General features: G+C 46.8%; 1 protein-coding gene across 5 annotated transcripts in view; it reads right to left on the bottom strand.

Annotated features, from left to right (window-relative positions):
* The window catches only part of NEDD4L (NEDD4 like E3 ubiquitin protein ligase), a 380,847-nt gene that overhangs the window by 187,255 nt on the left and 174,847 nt on the right, over window positions 1-18,745 (bottom strand). The window contains exon 1 of one of the 5 annotated variants that reach the window (XM_070778581.1): window positions 12,515-12,857. The exons of the other annotated variants lie outside the window; for them this stretch is intronic. Coding sequence (XP_070634682.1) covers window positions 12,515-12,537 — 23 coding nt within the window. The 5' untranslated portion in view covers window positions 12,538-12,857. Of the gene's footprint in view, window positions 1-12,514; window positions 12,858-18,745 lie in introns of those variants that run through there. 5 annotated transcript variants of the gene reach the window in all.

The following is an 18,745-nucleotide window of genomic DNA, read 5'->3' as shown; positions in this document are numbered from 1 at the left end:
GAAAACCCGGGCAGACACACACACTGGAATGAAGACACAAGGGAGACGATGGCCACGTAAGCGGAAGGATGCTAACAAGGACCGCCTCCAACACCAGAGGAGAGAAACTCGAGGAAGGTCTCCCTAACCCTGGGGACAGCATGGCTCTGATTTCGGATCTGCAGCCTCCGGAACTGAGACAATACAGTTCTGTTGTAAGCCACCCTGTTTGTGGCACTTCACCCTGGCAGCTTTAGGAAACAAGGCATCCTTTACTGGAAGCCCCAGGGGCCAACTGTGTTCCAGAACTTCTTTCTCATTTTAGATGGTCCTGACTATTCCAGTTACTGCATAACATCCCCAGTGGGGGTCTGGGGGGCAGGACCCATCACCAAATATGTATAAATACTTGTATTATGTGTTTTACATAAAACCAGAAATACTCTCAAGTCCATTGAGGTCAGGTTTTGCCACCAAATGAGTTTCCTACAAAGCTACAACGTTTTCTTTCTAGGGCTTTTTGGATCTTTGAACTGCATGGGATTATGGACCTGTACTAAGTTCGATTCCTGGGTCGGGACTATCCCCTGGAGGAGAGCATGGCAACCCACTCCAGCATTCTTGCCTGGAAAATTCCATGGACAGAGGAGCCTGGTGGGCTATAGTCCATGGGGTCTCAAAGAGGTGGACACGACTAAGCGACTGAGCACATATACACACTAAGCTGTAGAACAACACTTAAAATATGTCGATGCCACCTTGCCCACCACATTCAGACTGCCCTCCAAAGCACAAAGAACTGCCTATGGAATCCTAGAATTGCTCCAGCAAACAAAAAACACTTCCCCAACTCTCAAATAAATTGGCCAAATATTTAAAGTTCTGTCTTCAAGGCTATTAAACACACAAACAAACCACCAGAGACTTGACCTTTCCATGATGGTGAGTCCTGCACAACATCACCATAAGGCTTTTTAGAAGAGAATTTCAGAAGAGCAGCAAAAGCAATTTGCTTCACAGCCTTATGACCGGAAGGAAAAGCTACAGTCAACTGAAGGAGGGCTAGCTTATGGCAAAGCCCCGCCCCAACGGCAGGAAGATGAGCACCACGCAGCACATGTTCCCAGTTACCCAGACAGACACACGGCAGGTCCTCACATCTGGGCCTCCAGGGCCCATGTGCTGTCAAGAAGAGAATTTATAGAAGAACTGAAGTCTTCATCAACAGTAAAAATCTCGACTGATCTCCTCACCAGCATGAACAGCACATTTTCAAAGCAGGATGAACAAGGAGATTTTCCCCTGTATTCAGGTATTTTAAAATCTTCCCTTCAGGTACCATGTTGGATGAGACTGGATACCAAAGGATCTCTAAAGAGAGCCTGGGGTAGGTTCTAGAATTACAGAAGCTGTGTTTCGTACCCACACCATGCCCACCTTGTCAGGGTGTTATAGCTTATGCTACAAGAAGACTATGCTTTATGGATATATGTGTTTCTCCTGTCCCCGTGACCCTAAAGGAGAAAGTACCAAATCATCATGGCCTGATCTGATCTGAAGGGCACCGAGGACAGATTACGACAATCTACACAGAATAAATCTACATAGAATAAAACACAACTTTCCCAGAATAACTATGGAGGTCAGATCTCTGGTATACTGAAACTTGTTTCACTTTTGCCCCATGCTTAATCCATCACTGATGAGAGACGTCTTAATACATCTTTTGTTACCTGAACGTTATTGACCAGAGACGTTTCAGTACTCACCTACATAACAAATTGCTGGCCATAAGCACTAGTTTCTGCAAAACAGGACACGTCAGTAATAAGTTAAGAATTTCTATTAGGCAATAAGTGCAGAATCCAATTAAACTACCTTGTCAATAACAGCCATACGTGTTTGAGTCCCCAGATACATCAATCTACCACCTTCAAAGTTAGCCCACTCACGCCTGGTGCCTACGCGCTTATGGGAGATCCCTTCTCTCTCCTCCCCTTCCTCCTGTGGAAATGCTTGATCTTTCCAGGCTTCAAGCAGCCAGTATCCTTCCTCATCTTCCTAGAACAACACCCGGTAATAACCAGCCTCTCTGTACTCTGCATTCCGACAGTCATGGCTGTGGAGGCTACTCCTCCGCGATGATTTACATGCCTTTCTGTATTGATTGTCCTTTTTCAAGTATGTAAATCTTAACACTCTTGAATTAGGTGCACGTCTCTTATGGCCAATATCTACTTCTTAGGCTAGACTGCCTTTTCCATAGGACCTTGCAGAGAACACGCCCTCAGTAAGTATTCCTTCCTTCCTTGACTTCCTACTCATCATATCACAGGGTAACTTCTCCCCAGGGTCAAAGGTTTTCTTGCCTCAGCTGCCAAAACATGGAATTCTCATCACATACCTGATACTGATCAACTAGACACATAATGTGTTTTCCATGCAAAATTTCCTTTAATTAAACTTCCTTTATTTTCTTCACTTTTCCACAATGTGGGAGCCACAGGGTCCTTTCCTACATTGTCCTGCGTTATAAGCTCAAACTCAAAGAAATAAAACAAAACAAAAAATCTCACAGTGAACCTCATTTTCAGCAATAAAATGACCTAATACCCCAAACTAACAGTAGTGGGGCTTCCCTGGTGGCTCAGAGGGTAAAGAGTCTGCCTGCAGTGAGGGAGACCCAGGTTCGATCCCTGGGTGGGGAAGATCTTCTGGAGAAGGAAATGGCAACCCACTCCAGTATCCTTGCCTGGAGAATTCCACGGACGGGGAGCCTGGAGGGCTACTGGCAGGGGGCGGGGGGGCGGGTCACAAAGAGTTGGACTGAGCGACTTCACGAATGCCAAACTAACACTATGACTCACCTTTGATTAACAAAGGCAAAAACTTTTAACAAATGAATCATGCAACTGACACACTCTTGTATGAGAAAGTTAAACATTCAAATCTAAAGGACACAAAAAATGTTAATGGCTGGGGCTAACTGAGGGAGACGATAACAGTTAATTCCGGACACCCTGATTACACTGTTGATAAGCACTTATAAACTGGAGAGTTCATATTTTTAACATGTATCTCTAGCTCATTATGCACCATTATGAAATTTTTATTCCAGCTGTACAAGTTCTCAGTATTTTTTTCCCACGCTTTTGTTGTCTGCCGCTGATCTTTTCCCCAAGCCTGACAAGGTTTCCTTTCAAAATAAAGACGTGTAAACCTCAACATGGATGTGAATTTTCACACCCCAAACTCTTAAACAGCCTTTAATAAAAGCACATAATTGAGAAAACATTCATTGTAATTAGCCTCAGAATTTTTATTGTAGTGCAGCTGATTTACAATATTGTGTTAGTTTCAGGTGTAGAAGAAAGCCATGCAGGTATATAACGTATTGGGTTGGCCAGAAAGTTTGTTTCACAAGCTGTTAAAGAAAAACCTGAACCAACGTTTTGGCTGTGTGTGTGTGTGTGTGTGTGTGTGTGTATTCTTTTGCAGATGCTTTTCCATTATAGGTTATTACCAGATATTGAATATAATTTCCATGCAGCTGACATGGATGGTATTATCCAACAGTGATCACAGTCGCATCAAATATAAGCCGCTTGTGGATGCGGCTGGAGTCACCACGAAAGTGAGATGCACTCTCTCTCTTCCTTGGGTCACTGGGGGGAAAGTGAGTTAGATGACCCCAAGCAAGGGGAGCGTGCAGGTAGCACGGTCCTCCTTACAAATGACCGTTAAGCCCCGCCCAGACTGTGATCTGAATGCGAGACACAGCTCTGCATCCTAGCCAAGTGCTGCTTATTAGCGGCTGATTCGATTTACACTCCGTATATTCTATAGTCTGCAATTCTGAGAAAACGTGAAAAAGCAATGAGGTCCTACAGAGAACACAGAAGAAGAAACAAGCCCTCTGCTTTTACGTGATTGGCAAAGAAGTTCTACAGAAGGGTTTCGAGCACTCTGCCAGGCAAAGCATTCACCTGAGGACTCTGTGTTAATGCTCTGTGCTTACGGAAGTGTGAGGTGAGCCCTGACGATCTGCATTTCTAACAAGCTCCCAGGCCAGACTGCTGGTGGGTGTAGCAAGGCTCTAAGGGTGATTAGAACACAGCACTCAGGAGTGAATTGCAGGTGTGGACAAGCGCACGGGTCTCATATAAAGAGCTCAGACCAGGACACCCAGGCCGGAGAAAAACATGTTACATGCTGGTGTCCCCATTTCATCTTCGACTTCTTTTCACTCTACAGTGCTCGCTGGGTGTGCTCACACCCCCTTCTTCTCCAAGACTATTAACAGCTAAGGGGTGGCCAAGTTGACTGGAGCTGGTCTCTAGAGCTTGAGCACCAAAGCAAACAAAGGAATCTTCTGGCCATCCCAGCCCAGTGGTGACGTGCCTCACGGAGGAAATCTGCCACAAGCCTCACCTCTTCCAGTCCACATCTTCTTTATGCAGCCGAATGACAACCCGATCGCCCAAGCCACACCCATGGGAACGTGGTTCTTGGTAACCTCAGAGATAAAGTCCAAAAGAACGTGGCACCTGCAGTCAGCCTGGCTGTGGCTTCTGCCTGCCCCTCGGAGGTCATCTTCTGTGTGCCTTGCACATTTAGCAAACACTATGCTTTTCCTCCTCTCCTAGAAATGTCCTGATCCCACCGTGCCTGCACCAACCCTCACTCAACCTGAAAGACCATCTCAGCTGTCTTTGCGAAGGTTTTTTTAATGCCAAACCCACACCTGCTGGCAGAAGACAACCAGTATAGCCGTGGCTTACTTGTGTGACTGTTAATGGGATGGGTCTAGGAGCTCCTTGCAAACAGGGCCATGTCTCGGTCACTCGCATGTATGACATTCCTGTCGCACAGTAGGTCTGCCTTAGAGGGTTCAGTGACAACCCAAAGACAGATTAGGCATGGAGGGTGAGGCGAGAGGGCGGGACACCTTGAGCTCTGTCGTCAGCAGAAACTAAAGTGTCACCACACGTACACGGAGCACGGAGACTTCACGCGCTGGGCAACAGCCATCTCTATGAAAGTAGGATACTGCCCAAACCGGGGCACGTCGGATGGAAGTAGAACAGCCTCGCTCACAATTTCTCTGTTTTCTTTTTTTCCTCATACCATGACTGAAACAAAGAAATCCAACAGTAATGGAGCAGAAGCTGGAAGTGAAGGATACCTGCTCTGAGGGGGTTTGAACAGGAGGCAATTAATAAAGGATTCAGGTTAAGTAAAACCACAATGGAGCATGAGACCGCGGCATGCTGAAGGCTGAAAACCAGAGTGGCAATTAGGCAGGGAAAACCCACAGGAGTTAAAACACTCTTCACGTCGCTGAACAACTTGTAAGGAGCTCCATGGAGCTAGTCCCCGGGGGACCAGAGATCTGCGTGTAACAGGAGCAGGGACCTCGACCCTGATCCATGGGAAAAGCCAGTGGGAAAGGCCGGTGATGAGACCTCCAGAGTCACGAGAGCCACCCAGCCAAGTCCATTCTGCTGACGCCTCAAGATGGTGCGAGGTGAGCTCCAGACAACTCACCTCTAGGTACTGACAACTCAGAAGAAATCACAGCCTCCAGATGACTGAGTCAGGGCCCCAAGGACACCCAGAGGCTCCCTTCACAGCCCATCCAAAGTCTGGAGCGTCTGGCTTCCTCTCTGCTCCTTCTCTCAGCCCATTCACCGAGCACCTGCGATGCCTCGGGCCCTGGTCTAGGCCCCTGCGATTCACCGGGGACTCCTTCTCTCAGCCCATTCACTGAGCACCTGCGATGCCTCGGGCCCTGGTCTAGGCCCCTGCGATTCACCGGGGACTCCTTCTCTCAGCCCATTCACTGAGCACCTACTGCCTCGGGCCCTGGTCTAGGCCCCTGCGATTCACCGGGGAAGAAAGGATTTCTTTGTGAACTTCACCCTTCAGCAAGGGGAGGCAGGTGGTAAGCACACGGACGACAAACACTAAGAAGACGAGAGACGCAGTGGCTTCCCTGGCGGTCCAGGCGCTACGACTCTGCGCTCCCCATGCCGGGGGCCCAGGCTGGGTTCCTAGTCAGGGAACTAGATGTTACATGCCGCAACTATGAGTCCGAATGCCACGGCTAAAGGTCAAAGATCCCACGTGCTACAACTAAGACTGGGCACAGCCAAATAAATGGATAATTTTTTTCAAAGACACACAGCAGGCAAAGAGCACTGACATTGGGAGGTGGAGGCACGCACGGGTTGTTGTTCAACTGGATGGTCCCGGCAGCTGTCTGAAAGGGTGATTTTTTAATAACTTGAAGAAAATGACAAATTATTAAGTGGAAGACCCTCACAAAAATTTAACAATTGCACATTTGACAAAGATAGTTTTTTTTTTTTTTCTCCTCCTTTAATGGCTGTCCTGGTTTAGTTGATTTAAGGCAACATAGCTGCAGTCCATGGGGTGGCAAAGAGTCGGACACGACTGAGCGACTTCACTTTTACTTTTCACTTTTATGCATTGGAGGAAATGGCAACCCACTCCAGTGTTCTTGCCTGGATAATCCCAAGGACAGCGGAGCCTGGTGGGCTGCCGTCTATGGGGTCGCACAGAGTTGGACACGACTGAAGCGACTTAGCAGCAGCAGCAGCAACGTAATTGGGGGCTTCCCTAGTGGCTCAGGGATAAAGACTCAGTCTACAATGCAGGAGGCCCAGGTTTGATCCCTGGAGCCCCTGGAGGAGGGCATCACAACCCAGTCCAGTCTTTTTGCCTAGAGAATCCCATGGACAGAGGAGCCTGATGGGTGGCTGCTCGTATGGTTGCACAGAGTCAGACACGACTGAAACGACTAAACAGCAGCAGCAGCAACGTAACTGAGGGCAGGCGCCCTGGAGTCAGACACCAGGTTTGTTTTCTGGATCTGCCACCCACACCTGGAAATACTCAGATGTCATGATTGCAATCCACTGATCTCACCAAGAGGAGAGTGAAAAATCAGGCTTAAAACTCAACATTCAGAAAACGAAGATCATGGCATCTGGTCCCATCACTTCATGGGAAATAGATGGGGAAACAGTGACTGACTTTATTTTTCTGGGCTCTAAAATCACTGCAGATGGTGACTGCAGCCATGAAATTAACAGACGCTTACTCCTTGGAAGGAAAGCTATGACCAACCTAGATAGCATATTCAAAAGCAGAGACATTACTTTGCCAACAAAGGTCCATCTAGTCAAAGCTATGGTTTTTCCAGTGGTCATGTATGGATGTGAGAGTTGGACTATAAAGAAAGCTGAGCGCTGAAGAACTGATGCTTTTGAATTGTGGTGTGGGAGAAGACTCTTAAGAGTCCCTTGGACTGCAAGGAGATCCAACCAGTCCATTCTAAAGGAGATCAGTCCTGGGTGTTCATTGGAAGGACTGATGTTGAAACTGAAACTCCAATACTTTGGCCACCTGATCTGAAGAGCTGACTCATTTGAAAAGACCCTGATGCTGGGAAAGATTGAGGGCAGGAGGAGAAGGGAATGACAGAGGATGAGATGGTTGGATGGCATCACTGACTCAATGGACATGAGTTTGAGTAAACTCTGGGAGTTGGTGATGGACAGGGAGGCTTGGCTTGCTGCAGTCTGTGGGGTCACAAAGAGTTGGACACAACTGAGCAAATGAACTGAACTGAACTGAACCTCACCAAATGGTAAGGGGGGCTTTCCAATCCTGTACTTTCAAAATAGCAGTAGTTTACAAGGCTTGGTTCTATAAAATGGTAAAATAAATTCTGACTTAAAAATGAGAGTTCAGTGTTGGACGTCACTCAACAGGGCTCCACTTGGCAAACAACAAAACTTGTGTCATGTCAGCAGTGCAGCCACGAGGTTGACCCTCTGTCTCTGTACCCAGGCTGCCACAAGTCTGAGAGGGTGGAATAACTCATCCATTCTGGACTACTCCATAGATGTACCTGTCCCTGGCTTCCAACATTGGCAAGAAAAGATAAGCATGCTAGGTGAGTGGAAATATTTTTTTCCAGGAAACATCTTTGCATTCTGGTCTAGAAGATAAATGGCAGCATTGTCCCTTCTGAGCACAATAACCTGCAGCCTTCTATGGGGAGGAGTTGGTAGAGCCTTTTTAAAGCAGGTTTTCTGACCACTATTCCAGTGTCGGCCACAACTTCCAAATGAACCAAAAGACAGTTGTACTGGAAAATGCTAGAAGCTGCCTCGTGAGACAGCGACAGAGGAAAAAAAAGAAAGGCCTGTCCGGCCACGCCATTGTTATTCCCTTGCTTGGTTATCACACTGACACGTTCCCTTGGTGACTGTTGGCTGGAGCTCCCTTCGGATGCCGAGTGGCCCACAGCCCAGGTACCAGCACACACCTGGCCCCTCCTGCTGCCCCGGGCCTCCCCAGCACCCAGCTCCTGAGTGGCCCCCCAGGGGCTCTGTGCACACTTGTTGAATAAATAACTGAGCTTCACCTCAAGACGGGGAAGCCACTTAAGAGACTTACTGGCACGCTCTTCACCCGGAACTCACCAACTGCTTTTTCTTTCGTTCTCTGCCCACACTTCTCCCCTCCCCTAAAAAAGCAGCAGCCAAGCCAGATACAGAGCACAGCAAGAGGGCGACCTCAGGATGACGCAGGGGACACCTAGGCTGGGCAAGTGCAGGAGGTCTGCAGCTCTGGGCCAGGGAGGGGCAGGAGGCACCCCACCCGCCAGAGCGCCTCTGAGTCTCACCGTTGACTGTGGGTCTCAGCCTTAAGCGGCTTATTGCCTAACTAAGATGTTGGCTTCGTCATCAAAGCTTTCTGTGCTGTGTCATGCTCCAAATCTCATTTTCCCTGTAACATCCCTGCAGCGGGTGATGCCTCATCTCCTGGGGTCTGCGGGTCCCCGGAAGTGACTGGGCCCCGTTTCGGTCTCACTCTCATTCTCTGTCTCTCTGACAGGCATACTTTTTAGCTGATGTAATCATCCTAGCCGTTAAATTCTTTATTTCCTTCAGAAACAGGGCTCCTCTGGCACACATGTGCACGCATACACAGGGAAAAATCACTGTGTGGACTCCCTGTGAATGAACAAAGAATTGAAAAAAAATTCTTAACTGGCAAATGAAATCGGGAAACATATTTTTCCCAGTCTGCTTACTCTCACCAATCAATTAAATGTTAATTGTCTTTGATGGCCATCCCCACTCAGCTCCATGCTTAAGGGCAGCTAAAGTTTGTATTTAAGAAAATCAACCCAGTGAAAACAAGAATGAGACAGGGGAAGAAACAGTCAGCCTTTTAAAAAGAATCTGAGCTCCATAAAAACTGGGAAGTGTAAGTGAAAAAGAGGTCTCCAGCACAAAGATACTTAGTAAATATTTGGTTAGGGACAGACTCAAATAAGAAGACAACAAATTATTTTAAAGGAATGAACAAGGATACTCAATAGCCTTGTCGATGAGTTAAGATAGCCACACAAATGTATTACCAGACAGGTCAGTGTCCTTCAGACATACCACGCATGAACCTCACATGCAATCATGCCCTTGAAAACCTCAACACAACGGGGCAAGAAAGAAAAGGTGGGAGACATTAAAATTCCTTAGAGCCCACCACACTCTTTCCTCTAACAAAGCTGGAGACTTTCTTGAGTCTCAAGCTTGTCTACACAGCATGGCAGATCTTGGCCAAAAATCAACTCGCCAAACCTGTTAATTGAGCCGCACGTTCAAGTCAAATCCCTGCCCTGGAAAACGTTCCCAAAGGTCCCAGCCCCAGGGCCACTCCTGACCTCTGCTCCGGAATCTGTGACCAGATGCCCTCTGTAATGTGACGAGGTTTCCAGTCACTGGCCTGAGTCAGAGGCACTTTATAATCACATGTGATCCTGTCACCCACAGTGGGTGGATGAGTAACAGTGAAGCGAGCAGGACAGCTTACATCACTGCAAGTGGTGATTTTTAAATGTGTTTCTATTCAACCCCAGTTACCCTACTAGAATCTATCCTCTCTGAGTTGCCACTTAGTCTGGAGCGACAACCGCTAACTGCCTCTGGGAGGAGATGCCCCATCACACGTCCACGTGCCATTCCAAACATTTCCACGGACGCCTCTGTTTTCCAGGAGTTGTCTTCTGGGCTGATGTCGACGGGGAGCTGGAATTTTCCCTTTTCCCCAGTAACTGCTTGTAAGATGAGTACGCGGCTCACGTTGGTCTCAGCTGAGGGTCCAGCTGGTGGTTTACCTGGGAAGATCTCGTGACGGTTTTGGTGACAACACTAAAGCAGGAAGCAGTTTCTCTAAGATCTAGACCTCGGGCCTCAGAAACGAAGCTGTCTTTGACTCCAGGCGGGCAGTGCGGGGGCTCGGTCAGACAGGCCTGATCCCCGAGTCCTGGCCGGCGGGTGTGATGGCGCCTGCGACCCACACCCACACTGGACGCTGAGAAAGCCAGGCCACGCTAGAGGGCACACACACGGGCCACGGGTGTGTCAACTGACCCTCTGCGGAATTTGGAGCCACTGAAAACACCTGAGAAGCTGGGCTTCAGGCATCACCCCGGAGGTGAATGACCTCAGGAGCCCCTGGGATCCGAGGCGAGAGACCAGTCCACCTGGAGAACCAGAAGTCCTGGATGTGGGCAGCGCGTGAAATCACCGCTAACTCAACACCCATGAGGAAAGCAACCACAGGGAGGAACAGGCTTCCGCCCAGGTGAGGGGAGTGACTTCACCTGGAAATCGATTTGGAAAAGCCCTCCGAGGTACAAACACTGTCTGGAAAAAATTCAGAAACACAAAACATCCCTCCCACCCCAGGGCAACCGCCATAACCCAAAGTCTTATCAACCGCCTCTAAGATACTGTCAGTAAGGACACAGGGCTCCCCACACCCACCAAACAAACCACTTTAGAATAAAATTCTCACATTCCTCAAGTAGCAAAGCCCTACCATTCTGCTCCTGCCTTCGTTTGATATCTTTTCATTATACTCCATGGTAATAAAAGAATGTCCTAACAGTGTTTTTTAACATAGGTATATATGTAGACCTATGGCTGCTTCATGTAAGGTTTGACAGAAAACAACAAAATTCTATAAAGCAATTATCTTTCAATTAAAAAATAAAAATAAAAAACAAAAATAGAAAAGAAAAAACTCAACATTTAGTTGCAGTACAAGACTCCAAAAAATATAAAACAAAACCACCTTTAAAACAAAACACAAAAAAACACTGTACATGAGAATCATTCCCCCTGCTTTTCTCTGGTCCAAAGAGAAAGCATTTCCTTTTTCTCTCTTCTTAATTTCACCATCGTCTTTCTCAAATTCCCATGGGAATGAAAGTTCACCTTTTCCTCCTCACAAATATTTAAAGGGGATGGGGGAGGCACCACTACACAAGTTCTTTAAATTCCCTCTCACAGTTTCAGTTCTTTGCTTTTTTTTTTTTGATGGGCACCGTCTAACTCAAACATATATAAACATCATACTTCACAATGTGAACTAAACAATAACTCAGCTTTGGCTACTGGCTTGGCTATTTCATTTGCTGGTACCTTTTTATCATCTTAAACAACTTTTAATATTAGGTACACTTTTTTGAAAGTTACCTGGCTCGTTAATAAAAAGGTGCAACCTGCACTCCAATTCATTTAAGCCACATACCGACATACACGAGCTGGCTAACAGTTTATGAATCATCATCAAACGAGACAGTAAAGAAACAAAACTCACGTGTTAATCATAATACACATCCGTACGTATGAGCAGTGGTAGTGGGAAAATGATAACAAAACCTCAAGGAAAAACTAGCTGAGTATGTTCCAGGCTTAACTGTTTGCTCTCTCCAACCAATAATAACAAGAATAATAATAATAAATGCATTAAGATAAGTCATGGAAAAAAAAAAAAAGATAAGTCATGTAAGTTAAATACTAGTGAGAAGAAAGATTTCTATCATTACCAACCAAAACTTCAGGTATAAACCATAAATCATTTCCTAAGCAAGCCATTTTACGACCTGAGATGTTATTTCATCTGAGGCCAAGTGCAGTGGCTCCCTCTTCCCAGTGAGTTTCCTAAACCAGAAATACTCAGAGAAAACACAGATCCAAAACACAACAGGAAGAAAAACATAACTGTTTCCTCCCCAACCAGTGATTTCTAAATCAGAGAACATTCACAGAACTCCAATGATCGACACTTTCCATTATTTCCCGAGGAAAAAAAATATGGGTATCCATTGTGTTCTCATCTTCGGAATAAAAAATGTACAGTTTTCTAAACAGCCAAAACAGAGATAAGAAAGCCAAGAGCAGAGAATCAGGACTATTCAGCCCACAATTCAAGTTTCGTTTTTTGCCATCATTCTGTCTATGCAGACATAGAACAAAACTGATCAACTACAAGGAACTCTGAAAAGCACACACAATAATTTACAAAGGGAAATCTTGATGCTGGAACTACTGTTGTAAAAAGTACTATATCAAGCGCAAACTCCGTGCCAACAGCGGATGCTACGCACTCGCATAGTAAAAGCAGACAGTGGTGTCTTTGTTCTTACCTATAATTGTCCTCAAGGTTCATGAAAACAAGCCATCTCTCCTGCCAGCAAGCGTCTGGTGGGGCTGTCGCTGCAGTCACCCAGTTGGGAGTCCGCCTCAACGAGCCCTGGGCTCCCAGCCTCAGGTCCCCTTGTCCTCACACCTCTGCCGATCCTTGGGGACCATGGGCAAGTTTTTAACACAACTGAGGAAGAATGCCCCAAGCTGGCTACTTATACTGATGATTCACTTCAATGACAGCTAGACAGAAATGCTTGTTGGTGGAAAAGGAGTCGAGTCAACTCCACCCCTACCGTAAGGATTAAGTAACTCCACCCAGCTCAGCAATTAGCATAAGCAGCCACTCGGTTCCACAACGTGAAGCTACCAGCAGCATCGCTGCCCCCACTGGCAGTCCTCAGTGGGTAGGGAGACAACGCAGGGCTCACCAAACAGGATGGGCAATAGCCAGCGAACACACGGTTCTGTGAATAACTGTAACCTGGGCTGGGCTGCCTGCTCATTTAAAGCCGTATCCAAGTTTTCTGAGCAGACAGGCATACAGGTCTGTCCCTCACCATTGTGTTTTTTAAAACATTTTCTTTTTTAAATTTTAGTTTTACTTTTCTGCCATGCTGCACAGCATGGGGGATCTTAGTTCCCTGACCAGGGATTGAACCCACACTGCCTGCATTGGAAGCATGGAGTCTTAGCCACCGCACCACCAGGGAAGTCCCTGTCCTTCACCTTTTTACAGTGAACTTTGCGTCTACTCAGTTTCTGTGTGGGAAGCCCCATCATATGAGGCGGGCTGACAGCGCAATCTGTGGGTCTCCCCCAGAGAGCTTAACCAAGTCTTGACGTGGTGAGAAGGCCAGAGTAAACACAGCTATGACACAGACTACGGAGCTTCCCTGGAGGCTCAGAGGGCAAAGAATCTCCCTGCAATGCAGCAGGCCTGGGTTCAATTCCTGGGTCAGGAAGACCCCTGGAGAGGGAAATGGTAGCCCACTCCAGTCTTCCTGCCTGGAGAATCCCATGGACAGAGGAGCCTGGCGGGCTACAGTTCGTGGGGTCGCAAAGAGCTGGACACGACTGAGCAGCTAACACACACGTGACACGAACTACAGCACCAAACAGAACTGACGGGCTGGTGTCATGTGAGACAGACCCTCGCTCTTCAGGCCGACCATCCCTGGTGTGCAAGCCCATTTTGGGGGAACTCACGGGGTGCCCCTCGATATAGGTCAGGGCAGTGAGTGGGGCCGGCACAGCCCAGCTGGGTGCTCTCCAGCACTGCATGCTGTGTAAGCGGCAGGCACAGTTCACCCACCTGCCCACCCTTCACTGAGCTCTTCCCTGGGCTCGTGTGCTCAGTCACGTCTCACTCTTTGAGGCCCCATGGACTGTAGAGCCCACCAGGCTTGTCTGCCCTTGGCATTTTCCAGGCAAGGATACTGGAGTGGGCTGCCATTTCTTACTTTGGCTTGTGACTGGCACCCAATTACACCTCTTTGCTCTTGCTTGAAGCACATCAACAACCCCAGCAGGGGGCAGCTACGACAGGAAGTGCCCCCACTTGTAGCAAAAAGCTAGCCTTCCACGTGAACTCAAATGTTCCTGGTATGTCAGCTGAGAAACTATAGCCTAGACCTTCACGTTTCCCACAGGTGCTGGGTCAACAGAACTGGTCACCAAGGGAGCCGGTGCCCTCTAGTGGCTGGGAGGATCGCTGAAGGCTTGCAGGAGGACTGGGTTACTCCCAGAAGCCCTGGCCCCAAACACCCTCAGAGAGGCACTGACAGGCAGCACCTTCTGCTTTCTAAACAAGAAGAGAAATAGCCCCCAGATTTTCAGTACTGAGCATGTGAGGACACACAAATGCTAAACAGCAGGAATTCCATCTTCTTAATGGTAGCTACAATTGTAAAATTAAGCTGTTTTACAGAAAAAGACACATTTAGAGAACAAACTCACGGCTGCTGGGGGGTAAGGGATAGTTAGGGAGTTCGGGATGGACAGGGACATGCTGCTATATTTAAAATGGATAACCAACAAGGACCTACTGTATAGCACACGGAACAGAGAGGATGAGAGAGGGGTTTGTGAAGAATGGATACATGTGTGTGCGGCGGAGTCCCTTCACTGTTCATCTGAAACTATTAGACCATGGTTAATCAGCTATTCCCCGGGACAAAATAAAAAGTTCAAAAAAATTAAAGCTGTTTCACATTCACACAATGACTGGAAGGTTAAAAAAAAAAAACAAAAAAACACAACATACTACATGAAATTATACCGAAATGAGCTGAGTAACTATTTGCCTGATGGCTTAAAGACAAAAGGCACCTAAACTCCCTTGGATGAAATATTATCCAACTGTTACAGGCTGAGTCGCATTCCCTCCCCAAATGCTAATGTTAAAGCCCTAACCCCGGTTCCTCCGAAAGTGACTGTTTGGGGTCAGAGCTGTGAAAAGACAACGGAGCTAGCAAGAAGTTGCTGATCCAGCGTGACTGACGCCCTTCTAAGAGGAAATTTGGACGGACAGGCACAGCAGGAAGACAATGTGAAGGGAAGGGAGGAGACAGGGTGGCCGTCCACAAGCCAAGGGGAGAGACCTCAGGGGAAACTGGCCTGCTGACACTCTGAGCTCAGGCTTTTAGCCGCTGGAATGGTGAGACAAGGAATTTCTGTTGTTTAAGCCACTCAGTCTATGGCACTTTCTTATGGCAGCCTGAGCAAACTAATATTCTAGTTAAATGATGATTTCATTCCAAGTATTAATACCAAAAAATGAAGACAGAATTCAGATTTCTGATTAACAGCCATTCTCTCCCAAATTCTTCCTTTGAGTGTTTACTCCCTCCTTGTCCATTGAGGTTCTGCCTTGAAAAAAACGCATGAGAAAAACCTTGTCCTGGCAGAAGAGGGTAAAATGCCTACAAACCTCGCCAAGCCCACTTCTGCCACCTCCATTCACAGTCAGGCTGACTGAGCAAGGGGTCTCGATCCACATCTTACCCCCAGCTGAAAATCAGCTTCTGCCCAACCTCCGCTAAGAGTGCATCCAAACCTCACAAGTGACGGTCTTAGCACTCAGCTAAGAACTGCTAACAGTGGGGGAAACGCTAGAGGTCTTCTTAGTTCAAGTCCCTCGGTCTAGAGAAGAAGATTAGGACCCAAGCAGAAGACCACCAGGATCTCAGAACTAAATGCTAAAGCAGATTCAACCCCGACACACAGTCCTAATCCAGTAGTTACCAGCCCTGCTCCTGCTACACTAGTAAATGATGGCCTGAAATGATCAAATCTCTCCAATCTCACAAAGAAAACCTGCTGGTCCCTGGAGCAGCTGCAGTAAAGAGACGAAGATACAGACACTGGATGACGGGTGGAGTATGGCTGAGGTCAGGGACTAAGTCTACAGGCTTTCTTAACCTGGGCTCCAGCACCATTTGGGGTCAGGTCATTCTCTGTCGTGGAACGCTACCCTGTGTGTTGTAGGGTGTTTAACAGCATCCTTGCCCTCTACCACTAGACAAAAGTTCTCCCCAGGTGTGAGAGCCAAAAACAGCTCCAGAGATGGCCAAGTGTCCCCTGGGAGGCAAAAAACATCCCTAGTTGAGAACCTCCAGCTTAAAAGGACAGAACTAGGACTTCCTTGGAGGTCCAGTGGTCAGGACGCTATGCTTCCCATCCAAGGGGCTATCCGTGGTTGAGGAAATAAGATTCCACGTGCCCAGCGGTGTGGCCAAAATATTTTTTAAATAAATCAAAGGACAGAATTCCATGCAGAGCAAAGAAGTTGGTGGCACTGGAGAAGCAGGGGGAAGTAGCTTTTGAGGAGATACAGAAGAAAAAAGAACTGATGCTGTGGGAGATGAGCCAGGATCAAGGCAGAGGGAAGGCACTGAGTAGCAATTTCCCCACCTGAGGGTCTGTTGCAAAACAGAAGTAGGTCATAGGGTCATAGGGTGGAGAGATCAGACAGGGAGTCAGGAATATCCAAGTCTGGGGCCACAGGAGAGCAGAAACAGAGCAGAGATGAGTCAAAGACGTCTCAGGAAAGAGAAGACCATAAACTGAGTGGCCCCAGCAGGCACAAAACTCAAAGGTTCCTCCTGCAAGTCGGAGGGTCCGGGAAGGGGTGAGGAGGCTGGTTGGGTGGATGTAATTGGAGCGCCTCAAGGCGTACAGACACAGCACCAAAGACGTGCTGCAGCTTCCAAGGTCACTGTGGTCAGCGGTAGCGCAGATCAGCCTAGTCACTGATGCTGAAAACAAGGAAACACGCTAGAATCTGCTGCAATAAAGTAAATAAAAGGCGAAGAAAGCCTAAAGAAGGAGATACCCCTGAGAAGGAAAGAAAGAGCCTGTTGACAATCCAGAGGGCTAAACACCCATACCCTCTGACTTGATTCCAATCCAAGGAATCTTTTCCAAGGAAACAATCAGGTGTGTAAGTTGAGGATCAAGAAGTTCATTACAAAAATAAACAAAAAACTGAGCAACCTTAATGTCCAATCATAGAGAAAATAAATCACAGCTTTCTGCAGGCTCACATGCTCAAGGAATATTTTAAAACATGGGAAAACACTCACCATATAATGTTTAAAAATGTAAGCTATAAAACTATACATGACATAGCCCAATTTAGAAATTGTACATATTTACAGGTATACACTTTTAAAGCACCTGAGTCAGTCTCTACCAAGGGAATAGCAGTCGTTATGAGATTTCCAAGGTCAAAAAAAAAAAAAAAAAAAAAAACTGTAAGAAAAGAGGGTGACTGTCCTGGAGAAGCTAGCACAACAGAAGGAGTGATTAGAGAGGAAAGGAGGGGTCCCAGAGCCCAGAGACACCAGAGTCAAGGGCTATGTAACACTGGAAAAGGAGTGTGCTGAGCAAATTCAGGCCTCCCTGGACTGGGTGAAGAGGAAGGTGCTGGTGCCTTAAGACGGATACATGAGTTTCACAATGTTAGCAGCATGCAGTTAGCAAAGGGGGTGGAAGAAACAGTAGCCTTCCTTGGAATTCCCCAGAGTCCCTACTGGCGAGAGGAGGCTGCAGGAGGCACACCTGTGAAGGAGCAGGTGTGGGTCGACCAGAAGTCTGCCAAGAGGAAATGCTGCTTTGCTGCTTCTGTCTTTGGGGTTTATTCCTCTATATTTAAATTTTAAATATATTAAAAACTTCATGGCAATTCTTTAATTCTCTATTATTTACACAATTAAATGCACAACCTTCATATGGCTCCTAGTAATACTTTTGATATATACTCTGTATGGGAAAACCTGGATGAACTTGAAATGGCAACCCACTCCAGTATTCTTGCCTGGAAAATCCCATGGACAGAGGAGCCTGGCAGGCTACAGTCCATGGGATGGCAAAGAGTCGGACATGACCAAGCAATGCCACTTCATACGTAAAAAGTAACTAAATAAGTTCATATGAACAAAAGGAATTTTTTAAAAGTATGGAAGCTGACTTCCTTCAAAACAAAATCTTACTAAGAACAGAAAATTGGAACTTCAGGGTAGCATTCCAAAGACTTTTTGGTGTTTCTATTTTACTTGCTTTTGGTTTTAATCTTAGCAAGATTTGTCAATCACCAAGATCAGAGAGATTTTTTTTTCCCCTTAAAAGCCAGTGTGAACACACCCTCTTACACTGTTGGTGGGAATGCAAACTAGTACAGCCACTATGGAGAACAGTGTGGAGATTCCTTAAAAAACTGGAAATAGAACTGCCTTATGATCCAGCAATCCCACTGCTTGGCATACACACTGAGGAAACCAGAAGCGAAAGAGACACGTGTACCCCAATGTTCATCGCAGCACTGTTTATAATAGCCAGGACATGGAAGCAACCTAGATGTCCATCAGCAGATGAATGGATAAGAAAGCTGTGGTACATATACACAATGGAGTATTACTCAGCCATTAAAAAGAATACATTTGAATCAGTTCTAATGAGGTGGATGAAACTGAAGCCTATTATACAGAGTGAAGTAAGCCAGAAGGAAAAACATAAATACAGTATACTAACGCATATATATGGAATTTAGAAAGATGGTAATGATAACCCTGTATACGAGACAGCAAAAGAGACACTGATGTATGGAGCAGTCTTATGGACTCTGTGGGAGAGGGAGAGGGTGGGAAGATTTGGGAGAATGGCATTGAAACACGTGAAATGTCATGTATGAAACGAGATGCCAGTCCAGGTTCAGTGCACGATGCTGGATG

The sequence above is a fragment of the Bos indicus genome, chromosome 24 (assembly GCF_029378745.1).
Source record: "Bos indicus isolate NIAB-ARS_2022 breed Sahiwal x Tharparkar chromosome 24, NIAB-ARS_B.indTharparkar_mat_pri_1.0, whole genome shotgun sequence".
NCBI lineage: Eukaryota > Metazoa > Chordata > Mammalia > Artiodactyla > Bovidae > Bos > Bos indicus.
Note: the sequence above shows the minus strand (reverse complement) of the source record. Positions and strands in the feature narration are given on the sequence as shown.